Raw genomic sequence first — 17,837 nt, 5'->3', positions numbered from 1 at the left:
CCCCCAGCGGAACCGGGACCCCCGGCGGATGCAGCTGTCCCCCCCGCACGGAGATCAGTTTAACGCCCGGAACACTGGGGGGGGGTTCCCCGCTCCCGGCCCCTGAGTTGGATTAACCCAAAGAACTGGCCATGGCCCCGCTGGCGAACCTCGCTCAAGTCTCGGCTTTAGAGCCACCCTGTGGCGGGGAGTTCCGCCGGGTAACACACTCTTGGCTGCCGCTCGCCCGGCCCCTGCTGCCGGCAGAGATCTGGGGGCTCCGGACCCCAACCCCGGACAGTCCGTCCCGCGCTTGGTGCCCTAGACCCTCCCTAACCCCCCCCGCCTCGGTCTGCTCCCAGCCCCCGGCCCCTCCTGTCCCATCTCTGCCGCCTGGGGGGGGGGCGCTGCCCGGGGAAGGCTCCTTCGCGGTTTGTTTGCTCCCCAACTTCCCGGGGGCGCCTGAGCCTGGGGCGGCTCCAAGCGGGGGGCGCCGGACCGGGCCCGGTCCCCCGCCAGCGTCCGGGACTGCGGGCTCCCGCCTAGTGAGAGGCGCATCCGGGGCCTCCCCGAACCCCGAGCCGCGCAGAGCTGGACTGGGGGGGCGGGGCGAGCTCAGCCCCTCACCTGGCGCCGCGCTGCCATTGGACGGGCGCTCCCTCCCGCGCCCCCCCCTTTGCGCCGGTCCCCCCGGCCGGCCCGCGGGCCGGTCAATGGGCGCTGGGCGGCTCCGCAGGCCGCAGCTCCGCAGCGCCGGGGGGGGGGTCGGGGGACCGGACCGGACCGGACCCGCACCCGCACCCGCACCGGAAAGCGGCAGCGGCGAGTTGGAGAAAGTTTTCCCCGCGGGGCTCCCCATGGCCCGGCCCCCCCGGCGGGGACCCCCGCTCCGGCCGGGCCATGGGCTGGCGGATTTGCCTGGCCGGGCTCCTGCTGCTCCAGGGCTGCGGTGAGTGGAGGGGCGGGGGCTAGATTCACCCCCATTTAGAGCCCCGAGCGGGGGCTGGGGGCAGGATCGGGCCCCAGGGGGCGTCGCTCCCCGCACCCCCCGGCCGCTCCCTTGTTCTGTCTCAACTGGAAGCTCCGCCGCCGGCGAAGTGGGGCCCCCTCCCCATGGGGGAGCCTGGGGGCCACGGAGCCCAGCTGCCCCCCGGCTCCCTCCCCAGCAGCACCCGGACCCCCGCCGCGCCAAAGGATCTGACGCTTGCTCAGGGGCCGGGGCCCAGCCAGTGGGGGGGGGGGATAAAACCGCAAGAGCTGGGGGTGACCCCACGCGGGACCGGGGGACCACTGGGAGAGCAGGACCAGGTGCCAGCACCAGCGCAGCCACTGTGTAACACGCGTGAGATCCCCCCCCCACGCCGGGCCCGTCCCCAACCCTCCCCCCGAGATGCTGGATCCCCGAGATGGGGACACTGGGGGCAGGAGCCCGCGTGGCTCTGGGCAGAGTGTGGGGCCCAGGGCAGATTGCGAAGGGGGCGGGAATAGAGGTCCCGAAGCCAGCAGGGGTCCCCTCCCCCGGAGACGTGGGGGCGCTGCCTGTTTGTCAGCGGTGCGGGTTTAGGGGGCGCCCCAGGCCCTCGAGGGCTGCTCAGTTAGCTGGAATGGGGGAGCAGTTCTCCGCCATGGACCCGGCTCCGGGAGGGGAGCAGGATCTAGTGGTTAGAGCAGGGATGGGAGCCAGGACGCCTGGGTTCTCTCCCCGGCTCTGAGATGGGGGGGTCCGATCGGTTAGAGCGGTGGGGGCTGGGAGCCCGGACTCCTGGGTTTTATCGTCAGCTCTGGCATGGGGGGTCTGATGGGTTAGAGCAGGGGAGGCTGGGAGCCCGGACTCCTGGGTTCTCTCCCCAGCTCTGGGATGGGGGGGGGTCTGATGGGTTAGAGCAGGGGAGGCTGGGAGCCCGGACTTCTGGGTTCTGTCCCCGGCTCTGAGATAGGGGGTTCCGATTGGTTAGAGCAGCGGGAGCTGGGAGCCCGGACTCCTGGGTTCTCTCCCCTGCTCTGGGATGGGGGGGGTCTGATGAGTGAGAGTGGTGGGGGCTGGGAGCCCGGACTCCTGGGTTCTCTCCCCAGCTCTGGGATGGGGGATCCGTTAGAGTGAGATCTGGCATGTTTGTGAGGCTGGTATTAGTTAAGCTGCTTTCAGCCCCTCAGGTGGCAGGCACTAGAGATGACGAAGGGGGGTGGGGGTCCCACTTTGTTCTGTCCCCCCATAGTTCTGTGTGTTTGTACTGGGGGGCTAGTGTCTCCTCCCCCCACAAGCCTGTACAATGTGGCAGCATTAATCCATATCCCATTGTGACCCAGTGAAATGGGGTCTGTGCTGGCTGAGCCTCTTTGCAATGGGGGGATGCTGCAGCCCCAAGTCCCCCCCCCCGTGCTCTCTCTTCCCCGGCCCCCCCAATCCTCCACCAGTGCTCGAGCCACTGGGAGCCCTCTGGGGCCGCAGCCGGCTGAGTGGCTGGGCCTGGCCAGGTCCAGATGAGTCTGTCAGAGCCTGGGGGTGTCAGGGAGGGGACAGGGCGGTGATGGATCGGAGTGAGGGTGAGTGATGGGGCAAGTCATGGGAACCTCACCCCGAGCTGGTCACGTGGGCCAAGCCAGCCAGACAGATGGGCCATGGGGGGCCCCTGCCGGGCAAGGAGAGGGCGAGGGCGAGGGCTATTGTGCCTGCCAGGAGCACAATGGAGGCTGCCTTCACACTCTCTGACCTGCCCCATTGTTCCCTTCCCGGCTCAGCCTGGCCTCCCCCGGGCCCCCCCCCGCCCCCAGCACAGTTGCTAAGGCCAGGCTGAAAGGCAGCATCGATCAAGATGTCAGGCCGGCAAATCTCTATCCCCCCCCCCTCCCGCACTCCCTCTCCATTGTCACCGAGAGTTAACTTTTTGCTGCCCCTCCCACGCTGGGCGCAGGTGCCAAGGGTTGCCCAGCATCCAGGGCTCACAGAGCCAGGCCGGAGGCACCGCAGGCAGAGACAGACCCTGGCGGTGAATGGCCCATGAGCCCCTCCCCCTAGCACCGAGGGGAAGGTCTCTAGTGACACCCAGGGAACTGCCTTTTCCCAGCCACACTGCAGCCTGGGGGACTCCCTGCCACAGGGCCCAGCAAGGCCGAGAGCTGGGCAGGGAGCAGAAATGGCTCCCACATGTCGGCAGAGGGCCGGACACCCAGAGAGCCATGTCTGAGGGCTCATCCGGGCATGAGCTGGGTCAGGAGGCAAACACCCCCCGAGGCAGATGGACCGGCCTGCTTGAGTGCCAGGAGGGGCTGGGGTGCAGCTGGTCATTATGGAAGCACCTGCACGTGCATTGCACTGGCAGAGCTGTTACACTGACATAGGTGTGCCGTGCCATGTGTATGGGGGGGTGCTCACTGCCCCCTTGTGGCTGCCCTGCCCATTGGGTGCACACACTGCAAAGGTATGTGTGTGCGGTGCATGCCAACGGGGGGGGGGGTCATGCCACACATGGGCAGACACTGCAGCCGTGTGCTTGGTGTGTCAATGTGTGTGCAGGCACGTTTCCTTTGGTGCCCCAGGCGAGCTGGTCGGGTCCCTCTCTGGAGCTGAGCTGTGGGTGAGCGGGGATGTGGGCAGATTTGAGTAGCTGCGGGGGGCATGGAGAGGCCCCCTTGGAAACCCTTGAACCACTGCCCTTGTGCCCCAGCTGTACCCCAGTGTGATGCCCCCCCCCTTCAGGCAGGACTCATAGCTGGGGGGAGCCTCAGCCCTGAGGGGGAGGCGCTTGGCAGCCGAGCCAGAGGCAGGGCGGGGATACGCAGAGGATGGGGACGGGGTTGGGCTAGGCTGGGCTGTTTCACTTCTTGGCCTGTCCCGCTGTCTGGCTGCACAGAGTATAAGCAGCTGCCATGCTCTGCCCCAGAGGTGGCTGACAAGGCAGGCCAGGGGCGGGAGGGTGTGAGGCTCTGCTCAGTGCTGTGGGGGTGACTCTTAGGGTGAGTCAGGGGGAGCTGGGGGGGGGGGCTGGACGCTCTGGCACTAGCCAGAGGGCTGGAGAGCAGGTGAGGAGGCGGCTGTGCAGACGGGTCGCTAGCCATGGGCTGTATAGCTGGGGGGGCCAGAAGGAGGGCTCTGTGCAGGTCATGGGTGGCGGGATTGGAAGGCGCGGCCAGCTGGAGGGGGTGGCTGGAGGTCGCAGAGGGAGGGGAGGAAATGGAGGTGTGGCGGGGGGTGGAGGTGCAGAGAGGGGGAGGGGATGGAGGTTGCAGAGGGAGGGGAGGGGAGGGGATGGAGGTGCAGAATGGAGGTGCAGTGCGGAGGAGATGGAGGTGTGGAGGGTGGGGAGGGGATGGAGGTGCAGTGGGGAGGGAGGGGAGGGAGGTTGCAGAGGGAGGGGAGGGGATGGAGGTGCAGAATGGAGGTGCAGTGGGGAGGCGATGGAGGTGTGGAGGGAGGGGAGGGGATGGAGGTGCAGTGGGGAGGCGATGGAGGTGCAGAGGGAGGGGAGGGAGGTTGCAGAGGGAGGGGAGGGATTGGAAGGTGTGCCTGGCTGAAGGGGGTAGCTGGAGGTCGCAGATGGGGGGGTGGAGGGGCGGGGAGGGGATGGAGGTGTGGAGAGAGGGGAGGGGATGGAGGTGCAGGGGGGGAGGGGCTGGAGGTGTGGAGGGAGGGGGCGTGTGAACAGAGGGTAGCAAACCCATGCTGGTTTGATCCTGCTCCCAGTGGCCCAGGGCGCTAGGCCCGAGCCTGCCCCATTGCAAGCATTGCCTGCGAAGCGCTGGCCGTGGGCACTGGCCCCTGGGGTCTAACGGCTGCTCCCCACAGGGCTGGGCTGCCCCTCGGAGCTGGCATTCCTGCTGGAGCCGGCAGACGTGATCGCGGTGCGGGAGTGGCCCCTGGTGCTGCACTGCTGGGTGGAGGGGGAGCCGCCCATCACCATCACCTGGCACAAGGACGGGGCCGTGCTGGGCAGTGACAGGCACACGGCCATGCTGGCCAACGGCTCGCTGCGCATTGAGAGCTTCCGCCACCGGCCCGGTGCCGGGACCGCCAACCAGACCAGCGTTGGGGAGTACAGCTGCACCGCCCAGAACCACGACGGGCTGCTGGTCAGCCACAAGGCCCGTGTGCAGCTTGCCAGTGAGTCGAGGACAGGCCCAGCCCGTGGTGCCACCTGCCCCAGACCAGCCCATGCACCAGCCCATGACCAAGCCGGTGCACCAGCTCACGGCCCAGCCCAGCCCATGACCCGGCCCTTGGTGCCACCAGCCCACGACCCGGCCCTTGGTGTCACCAGCCCATAGCCTGTCCCCGTGCACCAGCCCCTGACCCTTGGTGCTACCAGCCCATGACCCAGACCATGCACCAGCTCACCCCATGCACCAGCCCACGGCCCAGCCCCATGCACCAGCCCACGGCCTGGCCTGTGCACCAGCTCACCCCATGCACCAGCCCACGGCCTGGCCCATGCACCAGGCCCGGCCCTGTTCACCAGCGCACCCCGTGCACCAGCCCACGGCCCAGCCCATGCACCATCCCACCTGCCCACTGTCCGGCCCTTGGTGCCACCATCCCACGACCCGGCCCGTGCACCAGCCCACAGCCTGGCCCTTAGTGCCACAGCCCAGCACTCACCGCCCCAATCCCCACTGGTGGCTGTTGCACGTGGGCCCAGCCCGCTCTGACCATCCCCAAGGGTTTGGGGTGCAGAGCTGGGAGAGGCAGGTGTGTCTGGCCTCCAGCCCCACTCGGGGGGAGGGGGGGGTCCCAGCTGAGCTGACTGAAGGTGGAGCCCTGGTCCCACCCCGACCCCCAGCTTCACATGTTGTGGGTGCCTCAGCCCCCTGCCTGTGGGTATGTGGGATGGGGAGGGGATGGACCCTCCTTTGCTCCTTCCTGGCTCTGCCTTCTGATACGTGGGGCCCCACAAACCAGCTCCCTGCCAGGTGCTCCCCTGGCTCAGACACGGGGCAGCCCCTGTCCCCTCACCTGGCAAGTGGTGACAGCCCCGGAGTCCTGCATCAGGATTGTGCAGGGAGGAGCCTGGGAGGGCATTGCTCTGAAGGAGAGCACAGCTGGTGGGTGATTTCAGAGGGGAGCTGGGGGCCAGGACCTGGGAGGGGGAGCACCTCTCCGTTGAGGTCAGTGTCCAGAGGGGGTGCCCAGCAGGCCAGGGTGTCTCTGTCCTGACGGGGCCTCCCCGCACACAGCCCTGTCCAAATTCCACATGCACCCAGAGTCCATGGCGGTGGAGGAAGGCGGCGTCGCCCGGTTCCAGTGCCTCATCCAGGGCGTGCCCGAGGCCACCATCACCTGGGAGCACAACCGCATGGCCCTGCCACCCGGCGACCAGCGGTGAGCATTGCTGGGGGCTGAAAGCCACACCTGGAGGGTGGGGGTGGTCAGAGTGGGCCTGGTCCAGCCCCGGGAGGGGTGGGGGGTGAGAGTAGGATTGGACTGGCCCAGCAGGGGACGGACCCTGAGACTAGCCCAGCTCGGGAAGGGGGGCTCTGCTAGCGCTGCGCTGTGCTCCCCACGCACCAGCCTCGGGCTCAGCCCCTGCCCTGGGCTCCGGCTCCGGCTCCGCTCCCTGACCCTCGCGCTGCCCCGCAGGTTAACCCTGCTGCCGGCTGGCATCCTGCACATCACGGGCGTGCGGCGAGCCGACGTGGGCGCCTACCGCTGCGTGGCCAGCAACATCGCCAACAGCTGCTGCAGCCAGGAGGCCCAACTGGCCATCAGCGGTGAGTGTGGGCCACAGCCCGGTGAGGGGCAGCCAGCAGGAGCCCAGTCGAGGTGTTAGCCTGGTGGGGGGGGCTGAGAGCCCGGACTCCTGGGTTCTTTCCCCGGCTCTGGAAAGGGAGGGAGGTCTGGGGGGGTTAGAGCTGCGATGGGCAGGGCTGGCAGCCCAGACTCCTAGGCTCCATTATCACCCTCTCCCCCTAGTCTCAGCCCCAAACTCTACAAGGAGCCCATGATCCTGTCGGGCCCCCAGAACCTGACCATCACGGTGCACCAGACGGCTGTCCTGGAATGCATTGCCACCGGCAACCTGCGGCCCATCGTCTCCTGGAGCTGGCTCGGTGAGGGGGCGGCAGGCTGCTCCGGGGCGCAGGGCCACTTTGTGGGGGTGGGGGCTGGAAAGAACCCAAGGAGATCACAGGGTAACATGGGCTGGGGGAGGAATATTGGGGGAGCTGAGTGGGGGGGGCATGGTGGGAGGGAGTGGAGGGGGGCAGTGGGGCTGGGAGCTGATTGACTGGGGGGGTGCACAGACCCCCCCCCGGCTGACAGGCTGCAGGGAGGGGAAATGGGGCCTTACCCCCAAAGGGCCATGGCCCTGTCCCCCCTCGCCCCCGGCTCCCCCCACCCCGAGACGGACGCTCCATCGGCGTGGAAGGGATCCAGGTGCTGGGAACTGGCAACCTCAAGATCTCGGACGTCTCCGTGAAACACACCAGGGTCTATGTGTGCCCCGCCAACCGGCTGGGCACCCGCGTGTGCCGCACAGCCCAGGGCATCCTCATGGTGCAGGGTGAGTCTGCCGGGGCTGCAGGGCGAGAGTGAGGGGCACCTGCTGGTCTCCCAGGATGGGGCAGGGACCAGACAGACAGACAGACACAGGCCAGGGGGGCAGATGGCTCACAACTGCCTGGACAGACAGTCAGCCCCCGAGCCCCTGAAGCAGCTGGGCAAGGGATGGACGCATGGGAGAATTCGCACTTGGCTTTGTGTGAGCAATGGGGCAAAGGTCGTGGGGGGTGTGACCCTCCCCGCCCCTCTCCATGACCTCTTCCTAACCACCCCCTCCTCAGGCTGCAGAGGGGCTGGGAACCTGCCCAGCCCCCCCGTCGCCCCCGGGCAGGGCTGGTGTGGGAATAAATCACCTTCAGCAGCCGGTCTGGCCAGGTGGGTGTTTGGGCCCCACTCTAGGGGCGTTTTCACACCAGGGCAGGTGATGCTGGGATCAGGGAGCCCAGGGCTCTGGCAGAGGAGGGGCCCTAGGGACTGGGGGCATCCCTCTGCAAACCCCAGCTGGGGGGGGCGGTGCAATTCACTGCATGGTGGGGCAGGGCGGGGGTCCGGTCCCAAGCGGAGGGGGGGGGTCAATCCAGTGCATCCCCCCCGGGAGCAGGTCCCAGCCCCTGGCCGGTGGCACCATTTCACTGCGGCTGGTGGCAAAGGGCTGAAGGCCGGGGGGCGGACGCAGGCCCCCCCCGCCTCCAGGCAGAGTGATGGGCTGCGACCTGCTGCCGCGGGCTATGGTGCAGCCCCGCAAGCTGCTCCTTTGCTGCGCTAATGAGCTGCGGCCCCATCACAGCAGCTTAGGGGGCCTTTCTCGGCTTGCCAGCTGGGCTCAGGGCTGCCGAGGGGCAGCTACTGTGGGGCTGAGGGGCTCAGAGGAACTGAAGGAGGGGTGCTCGGCAGCTGGGAGCCAGGGGCTACGAGGGGCTCTGCCAGCCCCAGGCCGATGCCTTGATGGGCAAGTCACCCAGGCAAAACAGGCCCATGGGCCGGTGCCTGAGCTTGGTGGGGGCTCCTCCAAGCCGCGCTGCCCTTCCCAGGCCCAGCCCCGCTCCCTGGGGTGCCAGCGGCTCGCTGGGGCTGGGTGTTGGCCACGGGTCACTGCCCGGCCCACCTGGGGACGCTCTGGGCTCTGCCCAGGCCTTGGCAGTGTGGCTGGTGCCTGTTTGGCCTCTGCTGGGGCCATGGGGGATCACTGTGGCAAGGCCAAGGCTGGGACTGTGGGGTCCCCCCCATGGGGGACGGGTGGGGGAGCAGGGAGACGCTCGCTCTGGGGATGGGAGGGAGCGGCCGGCAGTTTGCTCCCCACCCAATACTCCCTCCTCCGCAGTCCCCCCAGAGTTTGTGCAGTGGCCCCAGTCGCTGTCCAAGCCGCTGGGCAGCAGTGCCAGCTTCACCTGCGTGGTGCAGGGCGTCCCTGAGCCCCACCTTGTCTGGCTGAAGAACGGCAAGATCCTGATGCTGGGCGAGAACATCAAACTCATCCACAATAACAGGGGCACGGGGGCCCTGGCCCCAGTCCAGCCCCACGGCAGGGAATTGGCTAGCTTGGGGGGAGGGTGGGGACTGGGGCATGGGGCCCTGACCCTAGGGCGGGAAGCCGGCTGGTTGGGGGGGGCACTGGCCCCAGAGTGGAGGATCGGCTGGCCGGGGGGGCAGGAAATGGGGCTTTTGACCCAGGGCGAGGAACTGGGGGGGGCAGGGCCGATCCCAGCCCCTCACTCTCTGGCCCCCCAGCACCCTGCTGCTCCAGGGGCTCACAGCAGTGGATGAAGCGATCTACCAGTGCATCGCTGAGAACAGCGCGGGCATCAACCAGGCCAGCGCCCGTCTGGCTGTCACCCTGGCCCAGGAGCTGCCCAGCTCCCCCGAGGGGCATCCAGGCCACCGCGCTCTCCACCACCTCCATCCAGGTGTCCTGGCAGGAGGCCCCCCCAGAGGTGATCGAGGGGCTCATCGGATACGTGCTGCATGTCTGCAGGGTGGGAGGTGAGCGGCCCTGCCCACCCCAGGCCTCGCTTCCCCCCGGGGCTCTCCCCACTTACATTTCCCCAGCAAGCCCCTCCCCCACCAGGTCCCTCCCGCCGAGCCCCCAGGCTGCACCCCCCCAGCCCCTTCCCATTCCATGCCCCCCCCGCCCCGAACCTCACCCGCAGCGAGTCCCCAGCCCCCTCCCATTCCATGCCCCCACGCCCCTGACCTGCAACCAGCCCCCAGCCCCCAGGCCTCGGCAGCAGCTCATCAGCCCCTCGGGCCTGCGTGTTTCAGAGTCTGCCAGCCAGGAGCTGCAGGAGGCTGTGAGCAAAACCACCTTCCAGCACCTCGTCACCGGCCTGGCGCCCGCCACCACCTACCGCATCCACCTACTCGCCGCTGGGGGCCAGCCAGGACTCGGCGCCCGTCCTGGCCAGCACCATGGGCAGCAGTAAGAGCCCCCCTCTGCTGGAGAACCCGCACTGCCCCAGTGCCCCAGCCGGACACCGGGGGGTGAGAGGGGCGGGAGTGGGGCTCACTGGGGGGTGCTGGGCTGCAGGGGGCGGGGCGGGACTCAGTGGGAGGGTGATGCTCAGTAGGGGGCGCTGGGCTGCAGGGAGCGGGGGTGGGGCTCACTGGGGTGCTCTCCCCTCGCAGTTGGTGCTGGCCCCAGGGCGGCACTAGGGGGCGCTGTGCTCCACAAGGCGCCCCCTTTCCTAGGTGCTCTACACCCTAGTTCCTGACCCCTGGGCACAAAGGCCGGGGTGTCCCCTGTCACGGAGTCCCCGGGAGATGCTCTGGAACTGCTCCCCACAAAGCCAGTCAGGACTTTGGGGAGCCTCCTCTCCCTTGGAGCAGACTTGTTCAGGGCAAGAAGCTCACACGGCTTCACCTCCTGGGTCTCTCCTTGGAGCATTCAGCATCTGTCCCTCCATGCGCTTCCCACAGCGAGTCCACCCCAGCGGGGCCCTGGGGAAGCCACAGGGTCCTGCCCCCCCACTTTGCAGTCAGACGTGACTCTCAGCCAGCCAGTAACACAGAGGTTTATTCGATGACAGGAACGGGGTCTAAAACAGAGCTTGTAGGTACAGAGAACGGGACCCCTCGGCCGGGTCCATTCTGGGGGGCAGTGAGCCAGACCCCCACGTCTGCACTTCACTCCTCGACTCCAGCCAGCTCCAGACTGAAACCCCCTCCAGCCCCTCCTCTCTGCTCAGCCCCTTTCCCGGGCCAGGAGGTCACCTGATCCCTTTGTCTCCAACACCTTAATTTGGCACCTTTGCAGAGAAGGGGCCCAGGCCATCAGTTGCTAGGAGACAGAGTGCCAGGCATTTAGGTGCACTGGCCCTTTGCTCTGCAGGAGCCACATCCCTTATCCCCCCACCTAGATACTTAAGAACTGCCATGGGGACACTGAGGCACCGACACAGTATTCAGAGAAAACATTAAGAACATTCCCAGTTCGTCACACGCACCCCCTCCCCCATAGCCTGGCCTCTCCTGTCCCAGCATGGCGGGCAGCCATCCAGCAGCTGCCGTGTTCCACCCCAGAGGTGGCTGCACATCTGTGCTGGGTGAAGAGCTCCGTCTTCCTCTCTCTGCTGCCTCGAGGGCTAGGGGGGTGGGGTGGGGCGCTGGCCCAGGTTTGGGCGCTGAGACCCATGGTCTGTTCAGTCTCTGCAGCCCCCGGCTTCTTCACCAAGATGCTCAACGCCAGTGCAGTGCAAGTCTCCTGGGTGCTGCCCCCGCAACCAGGCCGGATCGAGGGCTTCAAACTCTTCCACCGCAAGCTGCCCAGCCCCTACTTCAAGGGGCCACAGCTCCTGGCCAGCACGGCCAACTCCTACGTCTACAGCAACCTGGGTGAGTGCCCCCCCAACAGGCCTGCACCCCCCACGGCCTCCCCCCTGCAGGCCTGAAACCCCCCAGCAGCCCCTCCCCCTGCAGGCCTGTGCCCCCCCCAGCTCCCTCCATGCAGCCCTGTGTCCCCACAGCCCTTCCCCTCACAGGTCTGCACCCCCACCCCATGACCCCTCTCCATGCAGCCTGGAGGGCCTCATGGCCTCCACCCAGCCCCTTTGGGAGGGTCCCCTGGATTTCTTGTTGCCCCCCCCCCCAATGTCCTCTGCCTGGCTAGTCTGGGCTTTCGCTGGGTGCCAGCCCTGCCAGCCAGCTCAGTGCCCCTGCTCACGCCTGGCGGCTCCTTCCCCACAGAGCCCTCGGCTACCTACGAACTCCGGCTCCAGGCCTTCAACAGGAATGCAGACAGCAACAGCGCCGTGCGGGTCGTCCGGTTGGAGGGGAGCGGCCCAACGCTGGGTGAGGGGCCGGAGGCGCTGCAGGGGGGCCTGGCTGGGCCAAAGCCAGGCTACGAGGGGCCGACAGTGCCCAGCTGGGAGCCAGGACTCCTGGCTCTGTTCCCCTCTGCCCTGCACTGCGTGCTGCGTGCCCAGGGGGAGAACCCCCTGCCCCCCAGTGACATGCAGCCAACTGGGGAGCCTTGCTGGGGGGGGCAGGGTGTTGTACAGACAAACTACAATGGATCTCTTCAGGGGACAAGACAAAGATGCCACATTTATTATGATAATCTGATTTATGACCAATAACTAATATCTTAAGCCTTACACACACACATTATACCTAATACACATACACACACACACACACACACACACACACACCAGATGTTCTGCAGCTGTTACATAGTTACCAGTCCTGAAATAGCTTCAGTTCATGGCTTGATTTTGCAGCTTGGGTTCGTAGCTTGTGGCAGTAACTGGCCAGGAAAGCCGGGCACAAGGACAAGCTGGGTCTCTGTTGGGCCTGCACCGATGCCCTTCCGTGTTGGCAGCAGAACGTTACCCTCCAAAATCTCCCATCTCACCCATCCTTTCTGTAGGCTTTAGTTTGACTCCAGAGTCTATAGGTCTTGCTGTGTCAGGCTGCCTCTGGGTTTGGTGACTGATCACCCGTCAATTGCAGGCGACTTTCAGCCTCGGACCTGGCTTTGATCTTCCTTCTATTGTACCTGTTCTGTTTAGGGTGGACTCTGCTTACTTTGTTAGGGCTCTTGTCTGCATCTTCAGCTGGGGGGGGGTTGAACTCTATTTCGTCGGGACAGGCTGGGGCTGGAGGTTGATTCCATCATTCATACATGCTTCAGTCACACGTCTAACCTAAATTAATAAGATTACAGCAGAGTTTGCACAAATGGAGGTTGGAGGAAGCTTTTACAAAATGGAGTGAGTGTTTTAAAATGGGGTTTGAATTCCAATAGGCAAACAGTGAACAGAAGTTACAATGTAGGCAAGTGTAGTGAATGGTGAACAGAAGTTACATTAATAAAGTGAACAATTAAAAACAATTTCATTTATCAGTTCTACATTCTCCCCCTTTTGACCATTCAATCCAGGGGTATTGAATGGGTCACACTTTATGTAATTGTTTTAAAGCAGAACCAATATAACAGTTAGGGTTACTAATAGGACAATGATGGGATGAAAAATTATATTTAGGCCTGCTGACCAGGTGGGCTGCTCCTACAACACTCTGCCTCTTGATCTATGATTATTTACAGTAGTTGTTGTCATTGTAGGGCACAGGTGATCGGTTGCAAACGAACCAAACAATGATAATCAGATGAATATAACTAAAACCATTACAGCTGACTGAACACCAGATAGAACCTACACAGAAATGCAAACAATGATAGTTATAATAATTGGGAATACAATAAAACCATCCCCATTACAATAGTTGGGTACGTTGACAAACAAAATAGGCCCAAGTTTGAAGCTGCAATAGCCATCAAACAATAAAAGTCACTGAGGTCAGGACCTTCTCAAGCACACACAACAAATAAGGTTTTGTAGCAGGACCACAGTTGTCATGCAAAGTTAAGCTGATTTCGACTTAAACTAACATTTAGTTGCTAAAATGTTGCAGAATCCCCTAGTTTGAACAGTTGTTCTCAAGAGATTTCTGGGGACCTGAAAGATGGGGCCCTACAATTATGGGCCAAGGTCTTACTGGTTATGAGGTCCCAAGAACTACCCTTAGGGCTTGAGGAAGTAGAACCAGGGTGCATAGAGGAAAGTGTGGAATTAACAATACAAGCAAATGTAGCTAACAATACAAATGTATTAATAAAAATTAATAACAAAATGACTGTTAGAGAACCTAACAAAAAATAAACCTGATGCACTGGGGACCAAAGTCTTCTGGACACAAGTGGTGATTGATAAGTTGGATGGACGTGGGGGAAATAGAGAGCAGAAAAAACATTTGCCCTGTCTAGTGTAGTATTCCTCTTTTTCTGGACCCAATGCTAGCACAGGACACCACTAGAGACAGACACAGAACATGCAACACAGAACATTGAACACAGACTTTGTCACGACACTATAACCATGGGATTTTATAACTCTTCAGCTGGTACCAGCTCTCCTGATGTTCTGGTTCAGAGTCTGAAAGATAGAAGCTTAGAAACAAATTAGCACTGTGCTCCCACGTGGCAGACCCTGCTCCGTCTCTGCCACAGTGTGTTCGGTACTTGGGGCTGCACAAATGCTAATTAAGTGGTGCATTTTTTTTGTGACTTTAGATTTTTTTAATTTTAAAATCCCCAGCCACTTCGCCATGGCCTGGAGGTCTGAGGCAGAAGCAGGCACTGTTGTTACTGTTGCAATGGCATTCTGGCCCTGGGAGGAGGAATCTACCCAAATATCCCCCTTCCCCAATCTCCAGAGGGGTCCCAAAAGTCTGCCCCTTTTGGGGTCTCAAATGTATTTTCTTCTGATGTTACTGCTGCTGTAAGATGTGAGAGTGCTGTTTTAACTCTCTGTACCCAACCTTAAGGGCATCTAACTGGGTTTGGGTACTACATACATTTCTATTTCTCAGCTTTTGCAGCAGCGGTTTGTAAATCTTGGTGAAGTTTTTCATTTTTACATGTAGCCAATTGAAAGAATATCTCATGACAGGTTTTCCATAGAAGCCAAACTGCAGCTGCTTCCTTCTTCACTGGAGTTGAGGGTTTATATACCTAGCCAATTTGTTGTTTTAAAGAATATCTTTAGGCAGTGTTTTTTTAAACATTTTCCCCAACAGTTGTGAGCAACAATCAAGCACAACAAAACCAAATTGATAAATATCAAGCACTATAACCCCCAATTCCTAAAAGAGCAGCTTACAACTTCTGAAAGAGCAGTTCCCTTTTTAATTCCTGGAAGAGCAATTTTACCTTTTTAACTCCTGAAGGAGCAACTTAACCCTCTCTGGGCCAGAGGGAGAGACACTAACCTCCCTCTGTATCACCCGGCTTCCTACCACCGAGGGTTCATGCACCAACTATACAAATCCTTCCCAGGATCAGAGCGAGAAGCACTACGTTCTCCTCTTTAGCTCAGTCTTGCTACGGCTGAGGGTGCATGCACCTAGGATTTTTCAGTTTAGAGTGAGGATCTCTAAGTCCTCCTCTGGTTGCCCGACCTTACTACAACCGGGGGTATACCCACCTCCAATTATTTCCCCCCAGTAGTCCGGGGTGGAGAGAGGGATGCTAAACCTCTCCCCTTTTTCTCAGCCCTGCTATGACCGAGGGTGTCTATACCTCTTCATTATAAAAATGCTCAGTGCCTAGTATATTACTATTTGAACAAGATTCAAACCTAAACTCCTATTTCCTTCAGAGTTTGTGGTTAATTAACTGAAAGTTACAATCTTTTTCCTATAGCGCCAGGCTCACTAAAGCTGGCGGGGTGCACACCAGTTTGTATAATAACTGTGGATTCTATGCTTGCTCTCCCCGTTGCATTCTCCACCAATAATGTTATACAGACAAAACTACACAGGATCTTTTCAGGGGACAAGACAAAGATGCCACATTTATTATGATAATCTGATTTATGACCAATACTAACATCTTAATCCTTATACACACACATTATACCTAATACCTAGACAGACAGACACACACACACTCATCCATCAGATGTTCTGCAGCTGCTACATAGTTACCAGTCCTGAAATAGCTTCAGTTCATGGCTTGATTTTGCAGCTTGGGTTCCTAGCTCGTGGCGACTAACTGGCCAGGAAAGCCGGGCACAAGGACAAGCTGGGTCTCTGTTGGACATGCACCGATGTCCTTCCATTTTGGCAGTAGAATGTTACCCTACAAAATCTCCCATCACACCCATCCTTTCTGTAGGCTTTAGTTGAATCCAGAGTCTATAGGTCTTGCTGTTTCACTGCCTCTGGGTTTGGTGATTGATCACCCATCAGTTGCAGGCCTGACTTTCAGCCTCGGACCTGGCTTTGATCTTCCTTCTATTGTACCTGTTCTGTTTAGGGTGGACTCTGCTTACTTTGTTAGGGCTCTTGTCTGCATCTTCAGCTGGGGGGGTTGAACTCTATTTAGTCAGGACAGGCTGGGGCTGGAGGTTGATTCCATCATTCATACATGCCTCAGTCACACATCTAACCTAAACTAATAAGATTACAGCAAAGTTTGCACAAATGGAGGTTGGAGGAAGCTTTTTACAAAATGGAGTGTTTTAAAATGGGGTTTGAATTCCAATATGGCAAACAGTGAACAGAAAGTACAATGTATGGGGTGCAGGGGGGACCTGCCCCATGGGCCGCGTGTGGTCATGGGAGGGCGCAAGGGGACCCGGCCTGTGGAGGGGGCTGGCCATGCCCAGGAGCTGTGTGGACGCTCTGTGCCTTCCCCCGCTGCAGACGCTGACCCCGCGTGCCGCTGTCGGCCAGGGGAGGAGAGCTCGCTGTCTGGCGTCGTGGTGGGCGTCCACATCGGCATGGCCTGCATCATCTTCTGCCTCCTCTTCCTCATGTTTGGCTACTGCAGGAGGTGAGGCCCCTCGGCAGCTGCTTTCGCCCTGCGGCCTCTGCATCACGGGCTGGGGGCAGAGCCAGGGTCTCGGCCCATTGGCGCTCAGCTCCCCATGCTCTGCCCGTCTGTCCCCGACACCAGCCAGCCCCTCTGCGGCATCCTCCTCTGGCCCCTCCCAGCCCCTCGCATGGGGCTTAGGGCTCTGCCTTCCCTGAGCTAGCCCCGTGCCCAGCCTCAGTGGGTCCAGCTCCTGGGGGCATGGGGGGCACCCCCCACGCCTCACTGCCAGCCCCAGGGCTTTGCCCGTGAGCTGGGCCACTCCCCATGCTAACCCCCACCCCACATTGCAGCCTGTTCTGCAGGAATGGGGCTCAGGACAGCTGGACAGTGCCCCGGGGGGCAGAGCTGGCCCAGCCCGGTGCCCTCCGCAGCCTGTGCACCCAGCCGGGGGAGGACAAGCCAATGGAGATGATGGACCTGGTCACCCAGGTGAGGACGTGGGGCCCAGCATGGGAGGGGCACAGTGCAGGGCCGCGTCTCTGGGGTGGCGCAGGGCAGAGTCGTGCCAGCCGGCCCCAGCAGCGGCCAAGGCCCCAAGAAGGGGAGGGGCAGCGGTGACAGCAGGAGCAGAGGGGCTGGGCTGGGCCATGCCCCAGGCCCGGGCTCTGCTCCGGGAGAGCCCAGCGCAGGGGGTGGGCACAGGTCCCCGGTGGAGAGGGCTGAGTGGCACCCGGGCACAGCATGACTCTGCCCCTCCTTCTTCCCACAGACCCTGCCGTGCCCAGATGTGCCCCCTGTCGAAGTCCCCATCGAGCGTTGCCCTCCCCTGCAGCCCCCTGGGTAGCACCAGCCGCCGGCCTGGGGGCCCAGCTGGGGGGGGTGAGGCTAGCCATAGCTCAGCCCCCCATCCTCCCCAGCTGCAGGGACACCAGCCAGACCCTCCAAAGAATCTACCTCACCCCCCGGCCCAGGAGATCGATTTCTGATATCCTCACAGAGACACAAACCAAAGCTACCTCAGCCATGTCCTGCCTGCAGCATCCCCCAGACCCCCCACCCCCACCCCCCAGGCCAGCCCCTGCCAGCCCAGGCCCCCAGTGGGGGCCCTGGCACCAAACAGCCCCTTGGGGCAAAGTGAGAGGAAAGGGGGGGTGACCCCCTCCCGGCAGGGGGCCAGGCCCCCCTCTTCAAAACTCCCTTTGCTGCTTTGCCATTTTTATGTCTCTAGCCAAATATTTAAAAAAAACCCAGAAGCTAAAATTCTGCCAAAGACATGGAGCTTTAGGGAGCCGGCGCCCCCTTCCCCCCCCCCCCGGCACCAGGCCCAACATCTCTTTTGTCCCCCCCCCAGCCCAGCACCTCGGGTCTGTCTTCCCAGCACAGGTGGCTCCTGTCCTGCTGCCCATGGGCACAGGCCACCCCAAGGCCAGGCACAGGGCAGTGCCTGGGGGGGAGGAATATGCAGGCTTAGGGGGGTCCCCAGTGACCAGGCACATCCAACTGGGGGGCACAGAACCCCCCCAAGGGAGAACTAATGAGGCAGGAGCCCCA

At 62.2% G+C, this 17,837-nt stretch overlaps 1 protein-coding gene across 1 annotated transcript; it reads left to right on the top strand.

Annotated features, from left to right (window-relative positions):
• The first annotated feature begins 879 nt into the window (after window positions 1-879).
• LOC115639608 (immunoglobulin superfamily DCC subclass member 3-like) lies at window positions 880-17,130 on the top strand. The gene is given in 16 exon segments (XM_030542591.1): window positions 880-928; window positions 4,763-5,077; window positions 6,148-6,292; window positions 6,551-6,733; window positions 6,884-7,020; window positions 7,314-7,472; window positions 8,793-8,955; window positions 9,197-9,335; window positions 9,337-9,451; window positions 9,731-9,821; window positions 9,823-9,887; window positions 11,111-11,299; window positions 11,651-11,755; window positions 16,175-16,304; window positions 16,637-16,775; window positions 17,056-17,130. Coding segments are annotated over 16 exon segments (2,199 nt in total).
• The last annotated feature ends 707 nt before the right edge of the window (window positions 17,131-17,837 follow it).

This window comes from Gopherus evgoodei, chromosome 24 (genome assembly GCF_007399415.2).
Source record: "Gopherus evgoodei ecotype Sinaloan lineage chromosome 24, rGopEvg1_v1.p, whole genome shotgun sequence".
In the NCBI taxonomy this organism is placed as follows: Eukaryota; Metazoa; Chordata; order Testudines; family Testudinidae; genus Gopherus; species Gopherus evgoodei.
Note: the sequence above shows the minus strand (reverse complement) of the source record. Positions and strands in the feature narration are given on the sequence as shown.